General features: G+C 40.1%; 1 protein-coding gene across 3 annotated transcripts in view; it reads left to right on the top strand.

Annotated features, from left to right (window-relative positions):
- LOC307019671 (vacuole membrane protein 1-like) overlaps positions 1–9,417 on the top strand; it is a 65,186-nt gene extending 55,769 nt beyond the window's left edge. For all 3 annotated transcript variants that reach the window (XM_079650692.1, XM_079650693.1, XM_079650696.1), the window contains 2 exons: positions 5,519–5,621; positions 6,753–9,417. In XM_079650692.1, coding sequence (XP_079506818.1) covers positions 5,519–5,621; positions 6,753–6,896 — 247 coding nt within the window. In that variant the 3' untranslated portion in view covers positions 6,897–9,417. The remainder of the gene's footprint in view (positions 1–5,518; positions 5,622–6,752) is intronic.
- The last annotated feature ends 8,182 nt before the right edge of the window (positions 9,418–17,599 follow it).

Here is a 17,599-nt window from a genome sequence, read left to right as displayed (position 1 = left end):
GTGTGTGTGTGTGTGTGTGTGTGTGTGTGTGTGTGTGTGTGTGTGTGTGTGTGTGTGTGTGTGTGTGTGTGTGTGTGTGTGTGTGTGTGTGTGTGTGTGTGTGTGTGTGTGTGTGTGTGTGTGTGTGTGTGTGTGTGTGTGTGTGTCGGCTGTGGAGCGGAGATGTGATAAACACACTGGGCAAGGGGGATCTCCACTCAGGAGTGGGCTCCATGCTTTAGTGGTGAAGTCACCAGGAAAAAGCCCGGTTGAACTGGAGGAGGATCACACACACACACACACACACACACACACACACACACACACACACACACACACACACACACACAGAGATATTACCTTACAACATGCACACGTGAATCCAAATGTTCCTTGCAATAAAATAAAACACACTTCTCCTCCCATGATTCCATTATCCTAAGACCTGATCAAACCAATGTGGAGCAGTAGTGATTTATGAGGCCCTGAGCTGATAAAAGGAAAGGAGTGAGAGCACCGGTGTTTTGCTCAGAGATACTACCGAGGTCAGAGTTTCAGTACCTAAGGTCACACAAACCACAGTGTGCGCCTTGCGGTGTCTGTGCTGTTATGTTAGGTGTGAACTGTGGCCCGGTGCAGCGTTGGGTAACACTCTAGATTGCCTAAGCCAGTTGTTGTGATGATGTCGTAACAAGTTGGACCTGGCCAGGGTTTGGCTGTCATGTGAGCCCTTGTTCTCTTTCATCAGGGCACAAGTGTGTGTGTTTACTTGTGGGAGCCATTACCATAAAGGACAAGAAATTGTGCATTTTACGAGTGTATGTGTTGGAAGCTATAGGAGGGGGCAGACAGGTCAAAGGTCTTCTTCTCTGACTCACAGCCTGTGGAATTTTCACAAAACGAACACAGGATGCCTGAACATGCTTCACACTCAGCAGGAAATGATAGTTCATTAAAAAATGAGAAGCGGACATCGTACTCATGAATTAACCCTTCACTGCAATAGAAAGGCTGCAGGAAGTACAGAGATGTGGGGTTTTCCCTCCATTTTTCATTGATTTGTCAGTTTATCCCTCAAGCTCATTTCTTTACTGATGATTGATTTTGATTTATTTTTTAAGCTTGTTTTCCTGATTTCTGACACTGCTGGTGAAAGGTCTATCATTTGTATCCAATGCTGGAATAGCTTCAGTGCAAAATGTGTGCATTATATTTCCTCTGCCATGAGGAAATATAATGAGACTAGATGTGTAGCTTTTGTTCCCTCATTTTATTTTTTGAAGTTATACATTTGGAGCAGAGGATGCTGTTTTTTTACCTGCAGCCCAGCAGTGAACTCCCAAAGATCCAAATACTGTATTTGCTTATTTTTCTTCGTTTGACAAATTAGGTAAACTTAAGTGACTGAAAATAAATATCTGTTTGTCAACTGTAATTGTAAAGTTTTTTTTTTCCTAGCAGAGATGAGTCGCTTGGTCCTGTCAAGAAGGGAAAGTGGGTAGGGGTCACAGATCCCCACAAATCTTTAATAACCCCTAATTGTTTGTTTTTGTACAAATATATAATTTCATATTTATATTTCACAGTTTGATAATGACAACACAATAGCTGTTTTACAAAAAGAAATAAGTGCATCTGTTATATAATGCTCTAATTATAATAACTTTGATAATAATAATAAAATGTTTTATTTATATAGCACTTTTCATACAGCACGTGCAGCTTAAAGTGACAAAATGGCACACATGACACAGAAGTTAAAAATAAACCACAAGATATTCCCCTCAGATCAGATGTTAAGACCTTTTCAGATACATGCAGCATAACAACAAAATATACCATTTTAACAGGTTAAACGAAATGTGAAGTCCACTGACAGCCTTGTTGAATTTCACAAACACTCTGATACAATTTGTCAAAACCTTTTGTATTCCTCAATGATTTTCAAAAAAAGGAAAAGTCCTGAGTTTAAAGACAGTGTAGGATGGGACTGTGTTTTCCATCTGTATCTCCGAGTAAAATATGTTTATTGTCAGAAATATTAATCAACTGCATCGGGTCACTTTGCATTTATTCTCAGATGAAGTGGTATTCCCCTCTCAACACAGTCATTTTGCATACCTCAATGGCACCGTATTACAAACACTCAAGAGTTCGTACAGACGGGCAAAGTCAATTTATTTGTATTTTCGGTTTTATTTGAAATCATCATACATCCAGGTTTATATCTGCTACAACTAAACTCTTCACACATGAAGTCTAATCAAACTAAACTCTCATCACACATGAAGTCTAATCAAACTAAACTCTCTTCACACATGAAGTCTAATCATGTCAGATATTTACAAACAACTTCATTCCTCTAAATATTTTCATTACAATGTTTGCTTCTCTATATTACATTGGATCAATTCATAAATACAATTGAATTGAATTAGTCTTTTTTGTTGGACTGCAAAATGTCACACATTCTTAAAGATGAAATAAATGATGTTACTAAATGAAGATCACTTTGATCATTGCCTCTTCATATGTAGAGCGTGTCCTTTTCTGAACAACTTCTGGAAGTAATTTGATCAATTTGAGAACAACTGTTCTAAAGTGTGATAGGATCTACACATGCAGGCTTTATAGTTTTTAGTTGTAAAAGCAGCTACTTTTTAAGACTTTTCATTATTTTTTTATTATTATCCATTTCAAATAGCCCATATAGTCATATCTTATAGATCAGTTCGGAGTAACTGCAATGTTTCAAATACTTGGTAATACATGTCAATTTATATGTTTTGGATACACACCCACAGAAATGAGAATTGTAATAAGAAATACGTAGAACCATTTTTACTGCTTATACTTTCTTTGTATTGATATACAGCATTGAATCAAGTTCAAATCCAGTTTCTGTCCTTTAATGCCTTCCGAAATGCCTAGAAACAGTTTGAAGACAAGGACAATAAATTACTTTATAATAATAATATAATGCACATTTATGTCACTGCTGTTTTCAGCCGATTAAAATAGAGACTCTATTTATTTTCTTAATGACTATTCCTGCATCTTTATATTTAATTGGAACTAAATGATATGATGCATGCTCATCTAGTTAATCTACATTTTGTACCTAGTAACGATCACCATAAATTGAGACATGATTGTTTTCACGAATAAGCCTTTAAAGTTCAAACAGACATTGTTATAGAGCATTTAGAGTTAAAGCACACAGATTTTCTGCTTTTTAAAAAGTGCTGTAAATACTTTCGTTCAAATGTATGTCTCTTCTGACTCCTCCAGAACAAAGTGATTACCGAGAAAAAGAGAGGAGTTTTGTGTTTCACTGAAACCTCAGGATTTTACCAAACCCTTTGTTAATGTATGTTCAGTGGCTCCTGAGTAAATAGCTCAGGTTTACTGTTTGCCAAATTACATCTTATGGCTGTTGTAAAGTTCAGCTTCTGGTTTTTCCCTCTCTCGCCTTTACTCAACAAAGAAAGAACTTAGCAAATGTGATTTTCCAAACTTTTACTTAACATTAAAACCTTTTCTTAAGGCAGTCACTGTACAACACATTATTATGGATTACATATATTTAAAGCATGCAAATGTCTTATTTAATCCTAATCAGAATAAAATGACAATATTGTGAACCTCTTTCAAGTTAAAATGTTCAGCACAGGTACTTGCAGGTAAATCATGAACACACTTACAGTAGAAATTCTTAAATCCTCAATTTCATAAAACCTTCTGAAGAAAATAACGATATATCCCAAAAAAAAGCACAAAATCAGCAGAGTTTTTATTGTAAAGCCGGTGAGGTGCTGTGACTCTCAGGCATTAAAATGTGTTTTAGACTCATGGCTTGGAGCTGCTTTGTTGGTGGATTTGCCCGGGCTCATGACTCAGTATTGCTCATCGTGTAGGAGATGATTCGCCCGCCATTTCTGAAAACTCTTTCCCTTACTCTTTGTCCTCGCCTGTTTACTTGTATCTGCTGAACTGGTATATTTCCACATGTGTTTTCTGATCTTTTTGTCATGAGCAAAATACTCAGCATTTCATCCAGGTTACGTATCTTTTTTAAATTACTTTGGTGAGTTTCAGAGTGTTTAGATGTTAGGAATTTTAAAAAGTGGGGGATGGGAAAAGGAGAGGCTTAGTTTCCCTCCAAAAAAACCAACTTGATTTTTGATACCATTTTCTATTGTGTCATATAAAGCGTGATCCATCTGTTACACTTCCTGTCGGCTCTCACATGTAGAATGCATGACCTGATATGAAGTTAATGATTACTAAACGGCTTCCTTGTTGTAAACTCAAATCATTTAACATAGGTGTGTGTGCGGAGGTGTGGAGGGACGGAAATGACTTGCCTCCCCCGGAGAAAGTTATCAGCTATAAACTCAACCGTGTGTGACACCTCTGCCCACGCAAAGCTGCTTTCAAATCTTTGATCTGTCTCCGAGCTTTGATGATGCCTCCCCAACTTAAACAAAAGAGTAGGAACATGAGGAAGGTTTTAAACAATGGCTTTGGGATATAATTGAGTGTGTATAGCCACAAAAGAGAATAAGTGAAGGTCTTTAGTATGTATTTGTTTAGTGATTAATCACTAACTCCAGCCAAGGGATGGGCCGCTCATTCGCTATTCCAGGGCATTCTCTCGCGTCTTTTTTGTGTGTGTGTGAGGATGGGGGGGGGGGGGGGGGGGGGTTAGTAGTATGCTTGTAGTTGGTGCCTAAATCTTGTATGGGTTTCCTAATATGGGCTGTCTTACAGGAGCTCCCTCCCTCTGTGGGCCATCCCCCCCAGGTCTTAGCCAGTGATGACACAGCTCGGGTACGACTCACTTCCTCATTAATTGGCTGAAACCAGTTCTTACAGGAACCGCCTGTGATAAATGTGAGAGTTCTGAGAAGTCATTCATTTCTCCCCACTGCAGCGGCAGAGGAGGCACTGCAGGGGAGTTGAACGGGTTCACCGTGGTGCGTGTGTGTGAGTGAGAGGAAGGCGTGTGTGTGCGAGAGGAGAGGAGAGGAGAGGAGAAGAGAGGAGAGGAGAGGAGAGGAGAGGAGAACAGAACAGAGCGGGAGAATGTGGCTGACTACCGCTGCTGTTAGAGGACCGGACAACTTTATTTATCTTTATTTCATTTTTTCTTCTTTTTGTTTTTCAGCAGCACTGTTTTCTAGAGCTGTGGTATAGTCTGTGTTTTACTGTGTGTGTGTGTGTGTGGGGATGTGTGTGTGTGGAGATGAGCAGTGACGGGATTGCACTCGTTGCCCCCTCTCTCTCTCTCTCTCTCTCTCTCTCTCTCTTATCCGAGAGAGGAAGCAGGGGGAGCGACACTGTACAGGACAGCATGCCTCCCTTTGTTGCTGCCCTTGGGCTGGTGAGTAACAATGACGTGACGTGATTTGTGCCTCCCCCCTTCCTCCCCTTCTACCCTCTCTCTCTCTCTCTCTCTCTCTTTCTCTCTTCTTCCTTTCCCTCCTTTTCCTCTCTTCTTCCCACCCTCTCTGTCTCTGTGTGTTGGTGGAGGCAGAGCGTTTCCACTGCTGGGTGCGGCACTGCAGAAGCCCTTCAGGGAGTACTTGGAGACCCAGAAGGCCAAGCTGCACCATCACGCCGGAGAGGGGATCCCGACTGTAAGTACAGGGGCCTCGACCCCCCAGCTCACGGCCCCTATTCATTCACGTGCGCGCGCCAAGACAAGAATGCGGCCCCCTTACTTTTGCCTCTTTCACTCCTTCTCCCTCCACTTTTTTTTCTGTCCCTTTCTTCTCTTTATCTGAGCCTCCCTTTATATCTCTGACCCATTTTCCCTCTCTCATGTTCTCACCCACTCTACCTGTACCACTTGCTTTTTAATCAGTTTCATTTCTTTCTTTTTGTATTAATAAGAGAAATGTTGTAGACTTGACTATACCCTGTAGTGCTAGAGTAGATTACAGGGGCTTGTTTAGGGCCAGAATAACAGAGTAGGTTAGCGCTGCACTGGGCGGGCTGGAGGGGAGGGGGAGGAGGGGGTAGGAAGAGGGGCCAGTGTGGGGTCTGGCTCCACTCGCTGTATTGAACTGTACTACTGTAGCGCGGGGCGTGCTGACTCATGCTCCATCTTACCAATTGGGAGTGTGTGTGCTGTGTGGTCACTCCCCTATGTGTCACACACACACACACTTGCACTCAATGCCCCGCCTGAACTCAGCACTGACTGTAGACCGGGGCGGGAGCCCCCCTCCCCTCCGCCACTGACAATCCATCAAAACCCCCTGTCTAGAACAAAAAGCGCCAGTTGTAGCTGTAGCCTGTTTCTCTTTCAAAGTGTTTCCTCCATTCCTCACTCGCTCTTTGTCTCTTTATTCATTGAAAATTCCTTTTTCTTTTCTAATCACTTACTAAGAAGAAGAAAGGAAAACAAAACAGGATAAACTTTGAGTTGCACAAGGACAGATTAAGGCATTTTTTAGAACAATGTTCCTTTTTCCTTGTAACTTGAGCCCGCTGCAGTTACAGGAGTGAAGCGAGGCAATTTAACTTGGTGGAGGCAGGCTGCAGGATGGGGTCAGCGGGGGCGTTGGGAGGGAGGACGGGGGGGGGCTGCCGCGTGTTTTATTACCCCTGATCTCTATCTGTCCTGCACATGGAGCTGGATCCCCACCTAGCCTACAGCATCAGGAGCAGAGGGGATAGCAGGGTGTGGGGTGAAGAGGGGGGGGCACTAAACTTACTGACCGAGCTCCTCTCTCTCTCTCTGTTCTCGCTGTGGTTCCTGGCAGGAGGAGAGCTGGCTGCCGTGGCTCTTCGAGAAGGTTGTGGTCATCATGGTATGCTTCTTTGTCTGCTCCATTGTCAACTCCATGGCCCAGAGCTACAGCCAGCGCAGGCAGCCGGGGAAACACTCGGAGGGCAAGACGGAGTGAAGGCCAGATAGCCACCACTGCCAAGCATCAACTTCAGAAGCTCTCCCCAAACCCCCCGACTCATTTCAGCTGACAAGCCACCATTATCTGAGGCGCTGCATCTAGTTCCTGTGGTGTTGCTGTAGCAACATGTTGATGTTGGACTCGTTTTTCCAGGCTTTGCTTTTGGTAGTGTTTCAGCAGTTGTAAGGTAGGTTTTCTTGTCTTGAGTAGTTCATGTCGGCACTTTGAGCACGTGAGAAGTAGGTAGTCATTTCCCCAGTGAGGCCTTAAGCTGCACTAGAAGAACATTATTTGTCCATGGAGTCTGTTTAATTCCCATTTTTTGAGTAAGCTTCCTTTTGTTGCACCGTGAGTGTTCTGTAAATTCAGCGCTACTTTTTTCGTTCAATAAGATAATGATGTGTTATCTGATTATTAGGAAGAGTACTCTAGAGTTGTTATGCAGTATTATCCGTGGTAAGATAAGACTTTATGATGGTGTCATATTTTAGAGCTCTAAGTCACTGTATTGTAGACATGTTAACCAATGTTTCACGGTTCTTTGGAGGACCACCTCTTCTATTGTCCGCGCAGTAAAGCCCATCAAGGTACTTTTGGACGAGGAATGATAAATCGGCCCTGAATCCCCCTGCTGGTCTCTTTGTCTGCCGTTATTGTTCTGCTTCCAGGAAGAGAGCACATGAGTCAGCCCGGGGGCCACTTCACCAGATGCATTCATATATTGAATCAGATCTGCCACTATGTGCGCGTGCCTGTGTGTGAGACGGGGAGCCGAGGGAGGGGGGGGCGGGGGGGGGGAGGGGAGAGAGAGAGAGATAGGCGTTTGCGTGGCTGCCACATTTGTTGCTCTCCCTTTTATCTTTTATGGATTAAAGCAGATTGCGCTCCACTAATAGACTGTGTCTGCCTGGAAGTCGTCCTATAGCAGATAGCGGCTGCTCCTTTAACTTAGAGACAGTGTGTGTCAGGGTGAGTGTTTTTCTTTGTCTCCAGCTTTCCTTTAAATCCTTTTTACCTCGATGTGGACAGCGAGCTCATGTTTGACAACTCAAGAGCATTTGAATAGCATTTTTATGTTTTTTTGCTTGTCGGATAATACAGTTGGCTCTCCCGTTTATTCACCTCCTTCTTTTTTTCCGTAATTGCCGGACAAATTTGCTTTTTACTCCTCCGTCTCTGTGCCGCTGCTGTGCTACGCTGGACTGAGCACAGTGGGCGCTAGAGCAAGCAGGAGGGAGAGGGGAAAAAAAAAAAACTCAAGCGCACAGTGAAAAGCGTCTGTGCCGTTACCTCAGCTGAACCTTCGAATGAACTCGTTGCACCGCTCCAGTCACAGCGCCAGGAGACGAATCACTTGCGTAGATTCAAAACAGAGGGGCACTGTTGAGCAGGCTGAACCCTGCGCTCTGCACCAGCTCCACTCACATCTCCTCTTTTCTCCTGTTATGGTAAGTCGGATCAGGATTTTTTTATTTTTTTTTATTTTCATTGTGGTTTCTGTACATGCGTCCGTCTCAGTCACTCTCCCGGCCTGTCAGATAGCTTATCAGACTGGTGTTGGCTGTTAACGTTGCAAGGCGACAACAGTCTGTAGGCTGTCTGACATTTCGGGCTCTTTCATCTGACCAGCATCCTGTTTTTGTCCTCCTTCTGTTATTGTCATTTATCAGTTAGCATCAGTTCCCATTTAGAGGTGTGCTCTGCAATGTCGCTTCCCTTTTTTTATCCCAACCGCTTGTCAGAAAATGTGGGTCTAGTGTTTATTTCCTCCATGCTGACGTCCGTGAGGGTTTTTATGTGGGGAACTGTGTTTTGGCATGTTTGCAAATGCAGATGTAGTGATGTCAATGGTGTACTTCTCTACATATACGTGTGTGTGTTTGTTGGCTCTGTCCTCTTGAATTTCCAGAGAATCCAGACAGTACACACCTTATTGCAACACATCACATTGTGACACCCAGCTCTAGGTATGGTACACGCAGTGCTCTCCCCTTCCCTTTTACACTTCCCTCTTCTCTCTAACTGAGAACTTTCTTCTGTTGCTCAACACACACACTTTTTTTTCTGTAGGAGGCTGCTGTTTTATTGGAACAACTCCTTTGAGCCTCTTTTTCTAAGGGCCACAAATTGGTAATTACACGAAGTTGAAAATCTTTGCTTGACCAGCAGGCACTTTTGCCGCAAAGCCTCAGTTTTTTTTTTTTTTTTTTTCTAGAACAAAGCAAAATCACTTTTTCCTGGTCATAAAAACGAAATAATTTGATAAGGCTGGAACGGCTTCTGGCTCGTAGAGTGTTTTTCTTGGCAGTTTCAGAATGTCCTGTTCCATAAGGGAGCCCCCCTTTTTGGCTTGCCTTTCTGAATGTGTTTGTGCATTTGTCTAGATATTCTGTTTATATCTCTGTGTGTGTGCCTCTCTTTCCAAACTAATTAATCGCTGTAACTGAGTTATTTAAAAGGTGTGTATGTAATGTTTCTTTCATGCCCTTTCAATATAAATAAAGTCTGATGAAAAGAGGATTGGTGTTGTGTTCATTATGTGATCTGTCTTGACCACGCTGGGCCGGTGTTGACCCTCAGGCCCCCGAAGAATCTCACATGTCAGCCGAGAAGCAGGGTCACTCAGGATTCTGGGTCCATCACAACTCCGATTCCACGTCTAATGTTTCACTTCCAACGCTTATCACGTTACTAATTTGCTCTCTCCACACTGACATCATCTCCATTTCAGATTCCAAGTTAAGCATTTGCTGGGAGTTGTGGATATAGCTATGCTCATGTGACAAATTAAAGATGAAATTAAAGTCAACACTTTGACCATAAACTACAATTTGTATTAGTAAGTAATTATAACATGGACATTTTCTTATTGGTCTGTTTTGTGCAAAATGTTTCTTCCATTGGAACATTTTCCAAAAAAGAATAAACAGAAACAGTTTTTATGACAAATAAGTGTTCACATAAAAGGAACTAGCTTTGGGGTATAATGATGCATAAATAAACACAGTAAGAGGTATAAAGCAGCAAATATGAAATCAATCAACACATTTGAATGTTTACAAGAAATACAAATATACAAAAAATCTAATTCAACAACTATACGACAAATATCTATGAAAAACTAACCCTAACCTATTATTGCATAATAAGTGAAAAATATACTTAATATTCATAAAGTATAATGAATCATTTCAAATAAATAATATTTTAAAAATGTGTTTTTTTCATTTATAATCATTTATAGAAATCCTTAAACAATATATACATTGGTTTACGTTGTTCTTATGATGGTATGGCTCAGATATCTGTGACCTTAGTTCAGGTCGCTGATCATGAAGTAAATGAAGGAGACAACAGGAAGCTGACATGCAGTTTCATCTGGTGTCCTGAGGTCGGATGTGACCTGTGCTGAGATTACCCCTGTTGAAAGGAGAACTGTTCCCAGAGCAGCCACACCCTGAGTACCACGAAGTCGACTATTTCCACCGCACCCCACCCCACCCTGCCCCCGGGCTCCGGCTGAAAAACCCATCTTGCAAATCCTGCCTGTCCAAACAGGCTGGGGGACTGATATTAAAATAATGACGCTGCTTTGTGTCCTTCCTCTCTTTCTCTCTGATCTCTCCATATGCTTTACATATACTAGTTAAATCTGGTGGCGCTGGTTTAATTACTGACCCTCTCCCCCCCCCCCCCCCCCCCACACACACACACACACACACACACACACACACACACACACACACACACACACACACACACACACACACACACACACACACACACCACCCCCCTCACTGTCACCCCTCCCTGTCAGCAGGCTTACCACCCAGGGAAGCTGAAATATCACTGACTCCATCCACCACCCACTCTGCGTTTGGTTATCCACTTAGTTCCTTTCACACTCTGTCTCATTAAATTATGCTGACCAAGTGGATTATTATCCTCTCTTTTTTTAATTCAAAATCACATTAATGTCCATTGTTTTTATGAGCATAGACTTCAGGGAGACATATGCTTACCAAAAGAAAGAGACTTTATGGATACATCACCCAGAATAACCCTCTTCTTTTATTTATTTGTTATACCACAACTTATTGAGAATGAGAGATGATATAGTATCAGACTATAACAGAATAATACCACGATGGGCAAAGAGCTGGACAATAATTCAATAGTTTACTTTCTTGGAGTGGTTCATTGTGATGAAATCATATTTTAAGGTACCAAGATACACAATTACGTTGTATTAGTTGATAATAAGAAGCACATAACAACTCACTTTTTTTCGAAAGATGTGATGTAAAATAAATCGCATTGATACTATTTTAATACCGTGGTTTCTACGCCTCATTTAATGAGATTAACAAACTGGACTCCCACAAAAACACCCTGCACACCTACACCTAAGGATTCTGCTCTGTTAAATCAAATGTTTGTTTTAATAGGATTTATGTTTTACTCCAAAATTCGAAATCATTATGATAACTTTTCACTATACAGTAGTTCTGTATAATATAAAAAGAAACTCACTATTTTTCTTTGGTATTTTAATCACAAAGAAATAGGACCATGTTTTCATTTCATATAGCCAATTTAATAGTTTACATTTAGTATCAGAAATCCTTTTATACGTCTAACAATGGGAATATTACATTGTTAAATCATAGGCACGGTGCAGATAAAATGGCAAATACAATAAATATGCTAACATATTAAATAAGGAGGCAAGCACATGTTAACTAAATCAAATAATACACATCCATGGCATAAATAAGAATAAGGCAGATTATAGGTGAGGTAAGTCAGTCAGCAGTCGCTGTACGAAAGTGTGTATTGCACTTTTATTATACTTCAGTCACATACCTTTGCTCCTTATCTTTACTTTTATTTCATGTATTAACCATTACCAAAAAAACTTTAAGCTAGATTGGCCATACCATGAGCCCAAGCGGGGCAAACAAAAATCCTTGTCAGCTTTCTGTGTGTGGATATCTCTTCACACACACATGCTTTAATACGCACACCCTCATCATAACTGTGGTTACTGTAAAGCCCTGGCTCCAAAATCCTTTGTTTCCTTTATTGTGGCTTTGGCATGCCAAGATCAAACAAGCTTATCAGCACCTAAGACTCTTCATAAATCACTCCATCTGAGAGGAGACTTATTACTGCTCTCATGTGAAGCACATCACCAGAAAGAGTGTCTAACTAAACGTAGCAACAGGATCTTGGCTTGACTCTGTTCCAGTGATTTATACAACCGTATCATTCAAAGCAGTGCTGTCTAAAGATGTACTGCTTCTCAGAGTGAATTGGACACATCAGAACACATGTCCCTGCAGTGTGTCCCAATAAAAGATGTGTGGGTATTTCAACAGAGGATCATTGGCTGCTGCTGCCCACACCGTGCCAACATGGAGGCCACCGAAGGCCTGCTGCCAGGTGGTAACACCGGGAAAAAACATGCACATCTGAAGATCTCCCGCCTACTCTTTTCCCAAAAAGTCAACACTACGATCCAAGTCAGGTTTGAAGTTGTACTTTAGAAATGGAGAATTCTACGAACGCATTTATGTTTTGTCTGGCATTGATTGTTTGAATGAAAAATGCTTACAAAGGAAAAGATCAGGGAACATTGTGTCCAAAGCAACTCGGAATCAGGTTTATTGGTGAGTATATTTACAGTTTGAAGGGATTTGCTTTGTTGTAAAATGTTGCATACCTAAACACAGTAAGAGGAATTAAGTTGGGAAAAAAGTTGCAAATATAGAACTATAGAAAAAATGTAAATACACAAAAATATAAAGTAAATACATTTCCCAAAATAAAAGAATATTACACTCTACTTTGAAAAATTGAATATTTTGCAGTATATCATAATTTAAAAGTGGAAGAGCTATGCCATTTAAAATCATGTTGTACTGTGCTTGAGTCAGAAATGGGCTCTGAATCTTTTTCTCTTTATGCGACTACATGTCAAAACAAGACCTAGGGATCATAAACCTGCATAATGGCTAGTCATGCTTCTCCCTACACTTGGCGTCCCTAAAGGTTTGAAAAGGAAACTGCGTCATTCAGGTGTGTCGTAAACACGCAGGGGAGGAAACTGCTGTCGTGAAGCTGTGAAGCTCACACGGCAGCAGCCTGCCTGAGAGTGGAGTGGGCGTAGAAATGTACCTACACTCCAACACACACAGTCAGAGAGATCCCTTTGATGTGAGAGGATGGAACTGAGTAAACCTTTGGAATGCTTCAACCTGACAATATGGACTCCTCCGCGGTACATTTTATCCTGAGGCGCTGAGTGCAGCTTAAGCACAGCACACATGTCAACGCAGGCCTCTGTGTCATGACATGATGCCATCTCTGAAATATTACTCAAGAATGCTTCACTCTGCCTTCCAAGCAGCTTCCAATGCAGGGAAAGTGTGGTCTGCCTTATTCTGTTGCACATGCAAATTGAGCACTGCAAACAGTGAGAATAAATGCAAAGTTCAGGCGGTGGATAAACTGTGTGAGAGAGAAACTTTGGGATTTTAGCCTTTGCAGACCATTTACTTGCAAAACAAAAAGTATACAACATACTACTCCTTCAAAATAAGACAATACAATGTTGAAAATAAATAAGTATAGAAAAATCCATCAGTAAGAAATAACATTTAAAACTAAGTCTGTACGATTTATTCATAGTATAATTAAAAGTTAGATTAAAAAGATTGTTCTTCGATTTCCTTTTTTTTTTAAATACAGAGTTTGGCATTCTGATAACCAGAGGCAGCAGAGTGAGCTCCAGTTTAGAGGAGTAAAACAGAACTCATAGCTCCTTTCATGGGTCACATGAGCAAGAGTTAAAACAAAAGCAGTGGGAGAGCTTAGTGTTCTAGCTGTAAAACAAAAAGAAACAAGATCTCTGATGTAGGGAGGTCCTTTAAAGTTTTATCAACAAGTAAAATAACTTTAAAGTCAATTCTAAAATATACAGCAAACACCGTTTATTAAACAGCTTGATTCTTCTTCTGTATAGCACACAGTTTGAGAATTTTCACTCAAAACAAGACTCTCAATCTCATAGCTACACAAAAGAAAAAGTCAAGGGGGGGGGTGCCCCATAATGGGCAGGATGTTAGCATTATAAAGCACATGTTAATGGTACATGTTTGACATTTATAGCAAAGAAAAGATTTACCATTTTGCTCAGATGTTAACCAAAATACACACACCGCAGTATCCTCTGTGTCTATATAACCGCTTCAAAAACATATAACATTGCTATTACCAATTTAAGCTCTCAGCCTTTATGGCATCGGAATAAGAGCTAATTTTAGTCCGGTCCACATACTCTGCATGAGGTCTGTTTACCACACGCAGCGCGGTTGTATGAGCGTGCCCATTAACGTGCTGCAAACAACCACAGAGAGCAAACACAACCAGACGCATCCCTGCCACCCTGCACAACAAACACACTGTGCTCCAGGCTCTTCAGCACTCGTCTTCCATATAAGGACTTTTACCAGAAATACTTCATACGCCACATTTTATATGTCACATCTTTAATTGCATTCAACAGATGAGCAGCATCTGTGATTATATCTGTGTCTATCATTTACACCCACAGACATTCATCCTTTCAATACCTAAAATGGACTCTGCAGACATATATGTCCCATTCTTTTTGTTGTTATCTTTCCGGAAGTCCTCAATTAAATAGATACATCAGTTGACTCTTTCCTAATCCAATCAAATTTGAGTATGTTGAGGGAAATTACGTTTTTTGAAGGAAATCCACCCTTTACGACTCTATTATGCAAGAGTCAATGGTACGGAAGCCCATTGCTGCCAGAACATTTTGGAACAATTAAATAAATAAATAAATGCATAGTAAGTAAATGTTTCTGGCTCATCATTAATATTTTCTTTTTTTTTCAATTAATTTTAATCATGACTCACATTTTAGTTTGAGCCTTTCCTTTTGTCTGTCGGACCTATTATCAGCAGACATTAAATAATGATAATAATAATAATAACAATAGCTTGGATTTGTATGGCGCCTTTCATGGGACCCAAGGTCGCTTTACAAGGAAAACAGGAGTACAAACTAACAAAAACAAAAGACAGTCAGACAGACAAAACAACAAATAAATTAGAAGCACTCAGAAATCCGTGCAAACCTAGACACCATCTTTAAAATAACTTTTTAAGTTCATTGCCTAATTCCAAACACCAGTAACTTTGATTTGAAGTCAAAAAGATATACATTGATATGTATGGTTATGCAACAGAACTTCAGTTCCAGTTACCCCATTGTTTGGTAGTTTGTTGGTTAAGACATTTAAGTTAAAATCGCCATAATCCAGTACAGCTGACATAATGTTTATGCGATGGCTGAGCTTTCCACAAGTATATATATTATTCAGGGGTGACAGGGACTAATTTATGCTAAGATGATGGCTTTTAAAACGTACTTTGCTTACTCATCTATTGCGATAATTTGTGTAAATGACAGACTGCAGTACAGTTTAAAAAAGAACACCTGCCATTTCAAAAGTTTTGTAGCATTTACAGGGCATCATACAAACAGATATGACACTGTTCTGTACTTTTTGTCCCCACAAAGAACATCGGCATTATGTATGTTTGTGTCCTGTGGTAAACACCAGGCGCATGCATTAAAAAAACAAACAAAGAAAAAATAAAGATGCTGATAGCTTTCACCCTGATATTTAAATGAATGACCTTCCATATTGACAGCGAAATGCAAAGTGATGTTGAATGATCACAATAGTGACCTCAAGTCATCACACAGACCCACAACAGAGCTCTCTAACAGTGAGTCTGTTCTTTTGTCAACATAAACAGATCTAAACAAAACAGAGAACACACACAGAAAACCTATTTTCTTACCCGCTGCAGCTGGTTTTGATCACAGGGCAATAAAGGAAAACAAACTATCAGATGGAATTGAGGCAGCGTTACTTTGAACGCTGCCTCAATTCCATCTGATAGTTTGTTTTCCTGCAGGGAGGGAGGTTTCAGGCAGACCCCCACAATATTACATTACATAACATTAAATGTTATGTAGTTGACGCTTTTATCCAAAGATACTTACAATACAGGTAAGAGCAATTAACCATAGATACAAACTCAGAACAGCAAGAAACATGCTGGTACATTCACTTCATTGTAAGTGCCAGTGCATTAGCTTCAAATAGGCTAAACCTTGTAAGTGCTACTAATTGTGTTTATTTTTATTAGGGGGGTTAATCAATTAGCTCCAGGTGAAAAAATAAGCTAAGTTCCAGTTTGACCTGCTAGCTCCTCCACCATGGAGTTCAATTTATAATCATTATCACTTTTACTGATTTACGGTGGAGATCAAATAAGGTTAAAGAGTCTTTTAAGAACATTCTAATCAAGTGATGCTGCGGCTCGGACACCCTGCTGACTGCTTTTACAACAGCTCTATAAAAGGGAAGCAGGAGGTGGGATCTTGAAGATTAAACTGATTTAAAACACACTAATGTTTTCCTGTTCACCCCATTATCATTATGAGTAATCATACCCTTGAAACAACTGACCTAAAGAGAGAAACAGTTTCCCTCACATCATTGTAAAAATCCAACTAATTCTGTGATATTTAAGATATACGTATTGCTGCCCTGCAACACCAAGTCATCTACTGTAATGTGATATGACTGTGTCTTTTCTGTACTGAATTAACTTTAAAGTCTATCCCTTCACTCAAAAATATGTTTATACCTCACTTTGATATTTTAACTTGACTTGTGCACAGGAGTTAGTGTGACACAGCTTTTGAAATATTCTTCCAGAAACTTTCCCCGAGAAACTTCCCCCTTTGTAGATTAGATAAAAGTATACTTGATCTAGAAAGGGGAATGTTTCATGTTGCTCACTTTAAACATGGAGAAGGGTTTTGTGACGTCACAAGTTGTAAGCCAATCGTGGATGTGCAATTTAGTGTGTGATGTGCAAAACTGAAACCTTCAGACTCATTATGTTGAATACATGTCTGAGAAGTTTGCACATTTAAAGTTTACAAAAAATACCTTCATACTAAGGGAAAGGACTACAGTTGAGGAGGAAACATGTTGGGTTCAGCAGTTTAACTTTATGGTTTTGTATTCAAAGGAACGGATGTTTTTAACTAGTTAATTTTTTTATGTTTCCTACAACATCAACAACAAAAATATATATGAATGTTTTTAAGTAGATGAAAAGGGATCAAATTGTGACTGATATTACATTTGTTGTTGGGAGTCAGCTGGGGTGAATTAACCTGAATAAACATACTTTTTTATAATAAAATGTTTTTTAAAGTGCTCTGTTCCCTCTGTTAAAAATGGCAATTGAATATTTGTAAAAGTATATAAGCATCTAAATGCCAACACATTAAAAACAAATTGTTATACAATATGAAAGCAAATTGCATTGCTAGGCTTAAACAATCTATTTCTGATGTGTACCTCCCTTTTGCCCCCCAAAACATATTGGCTATAACAAATAACATAATTCATGTTTGGACATTGAGAACAAATATTTAAAGGTTATAAAATAAAAGAATGATTCAACCTTATCGCACTTTGATATTTCTCTCAAAGGAACAAAAAGAGAAATTGATGAGGGAGCACATGAGGATTTGAAATACCCATTCTGCATCAAGATGAAAAAAGTGAAGCTAT

This window comes from Notothenia rossii (genome assembly GCF_949606895.1).
Source record: "Notothenia rossii genome assembly, chromosome: 9".
NCBI classification, from domain to species: Eukaryota; Metazoa; Chordata; class Actinopteri; order Perciformes; family Nototheniidae; genus Notothenia; species Notothenia rossii.
The sequence above is the reverse complement of the archived record's forward strand: the minus strand, read 5'-3'. Positions and strand labels throughout refer to the sequence as shown.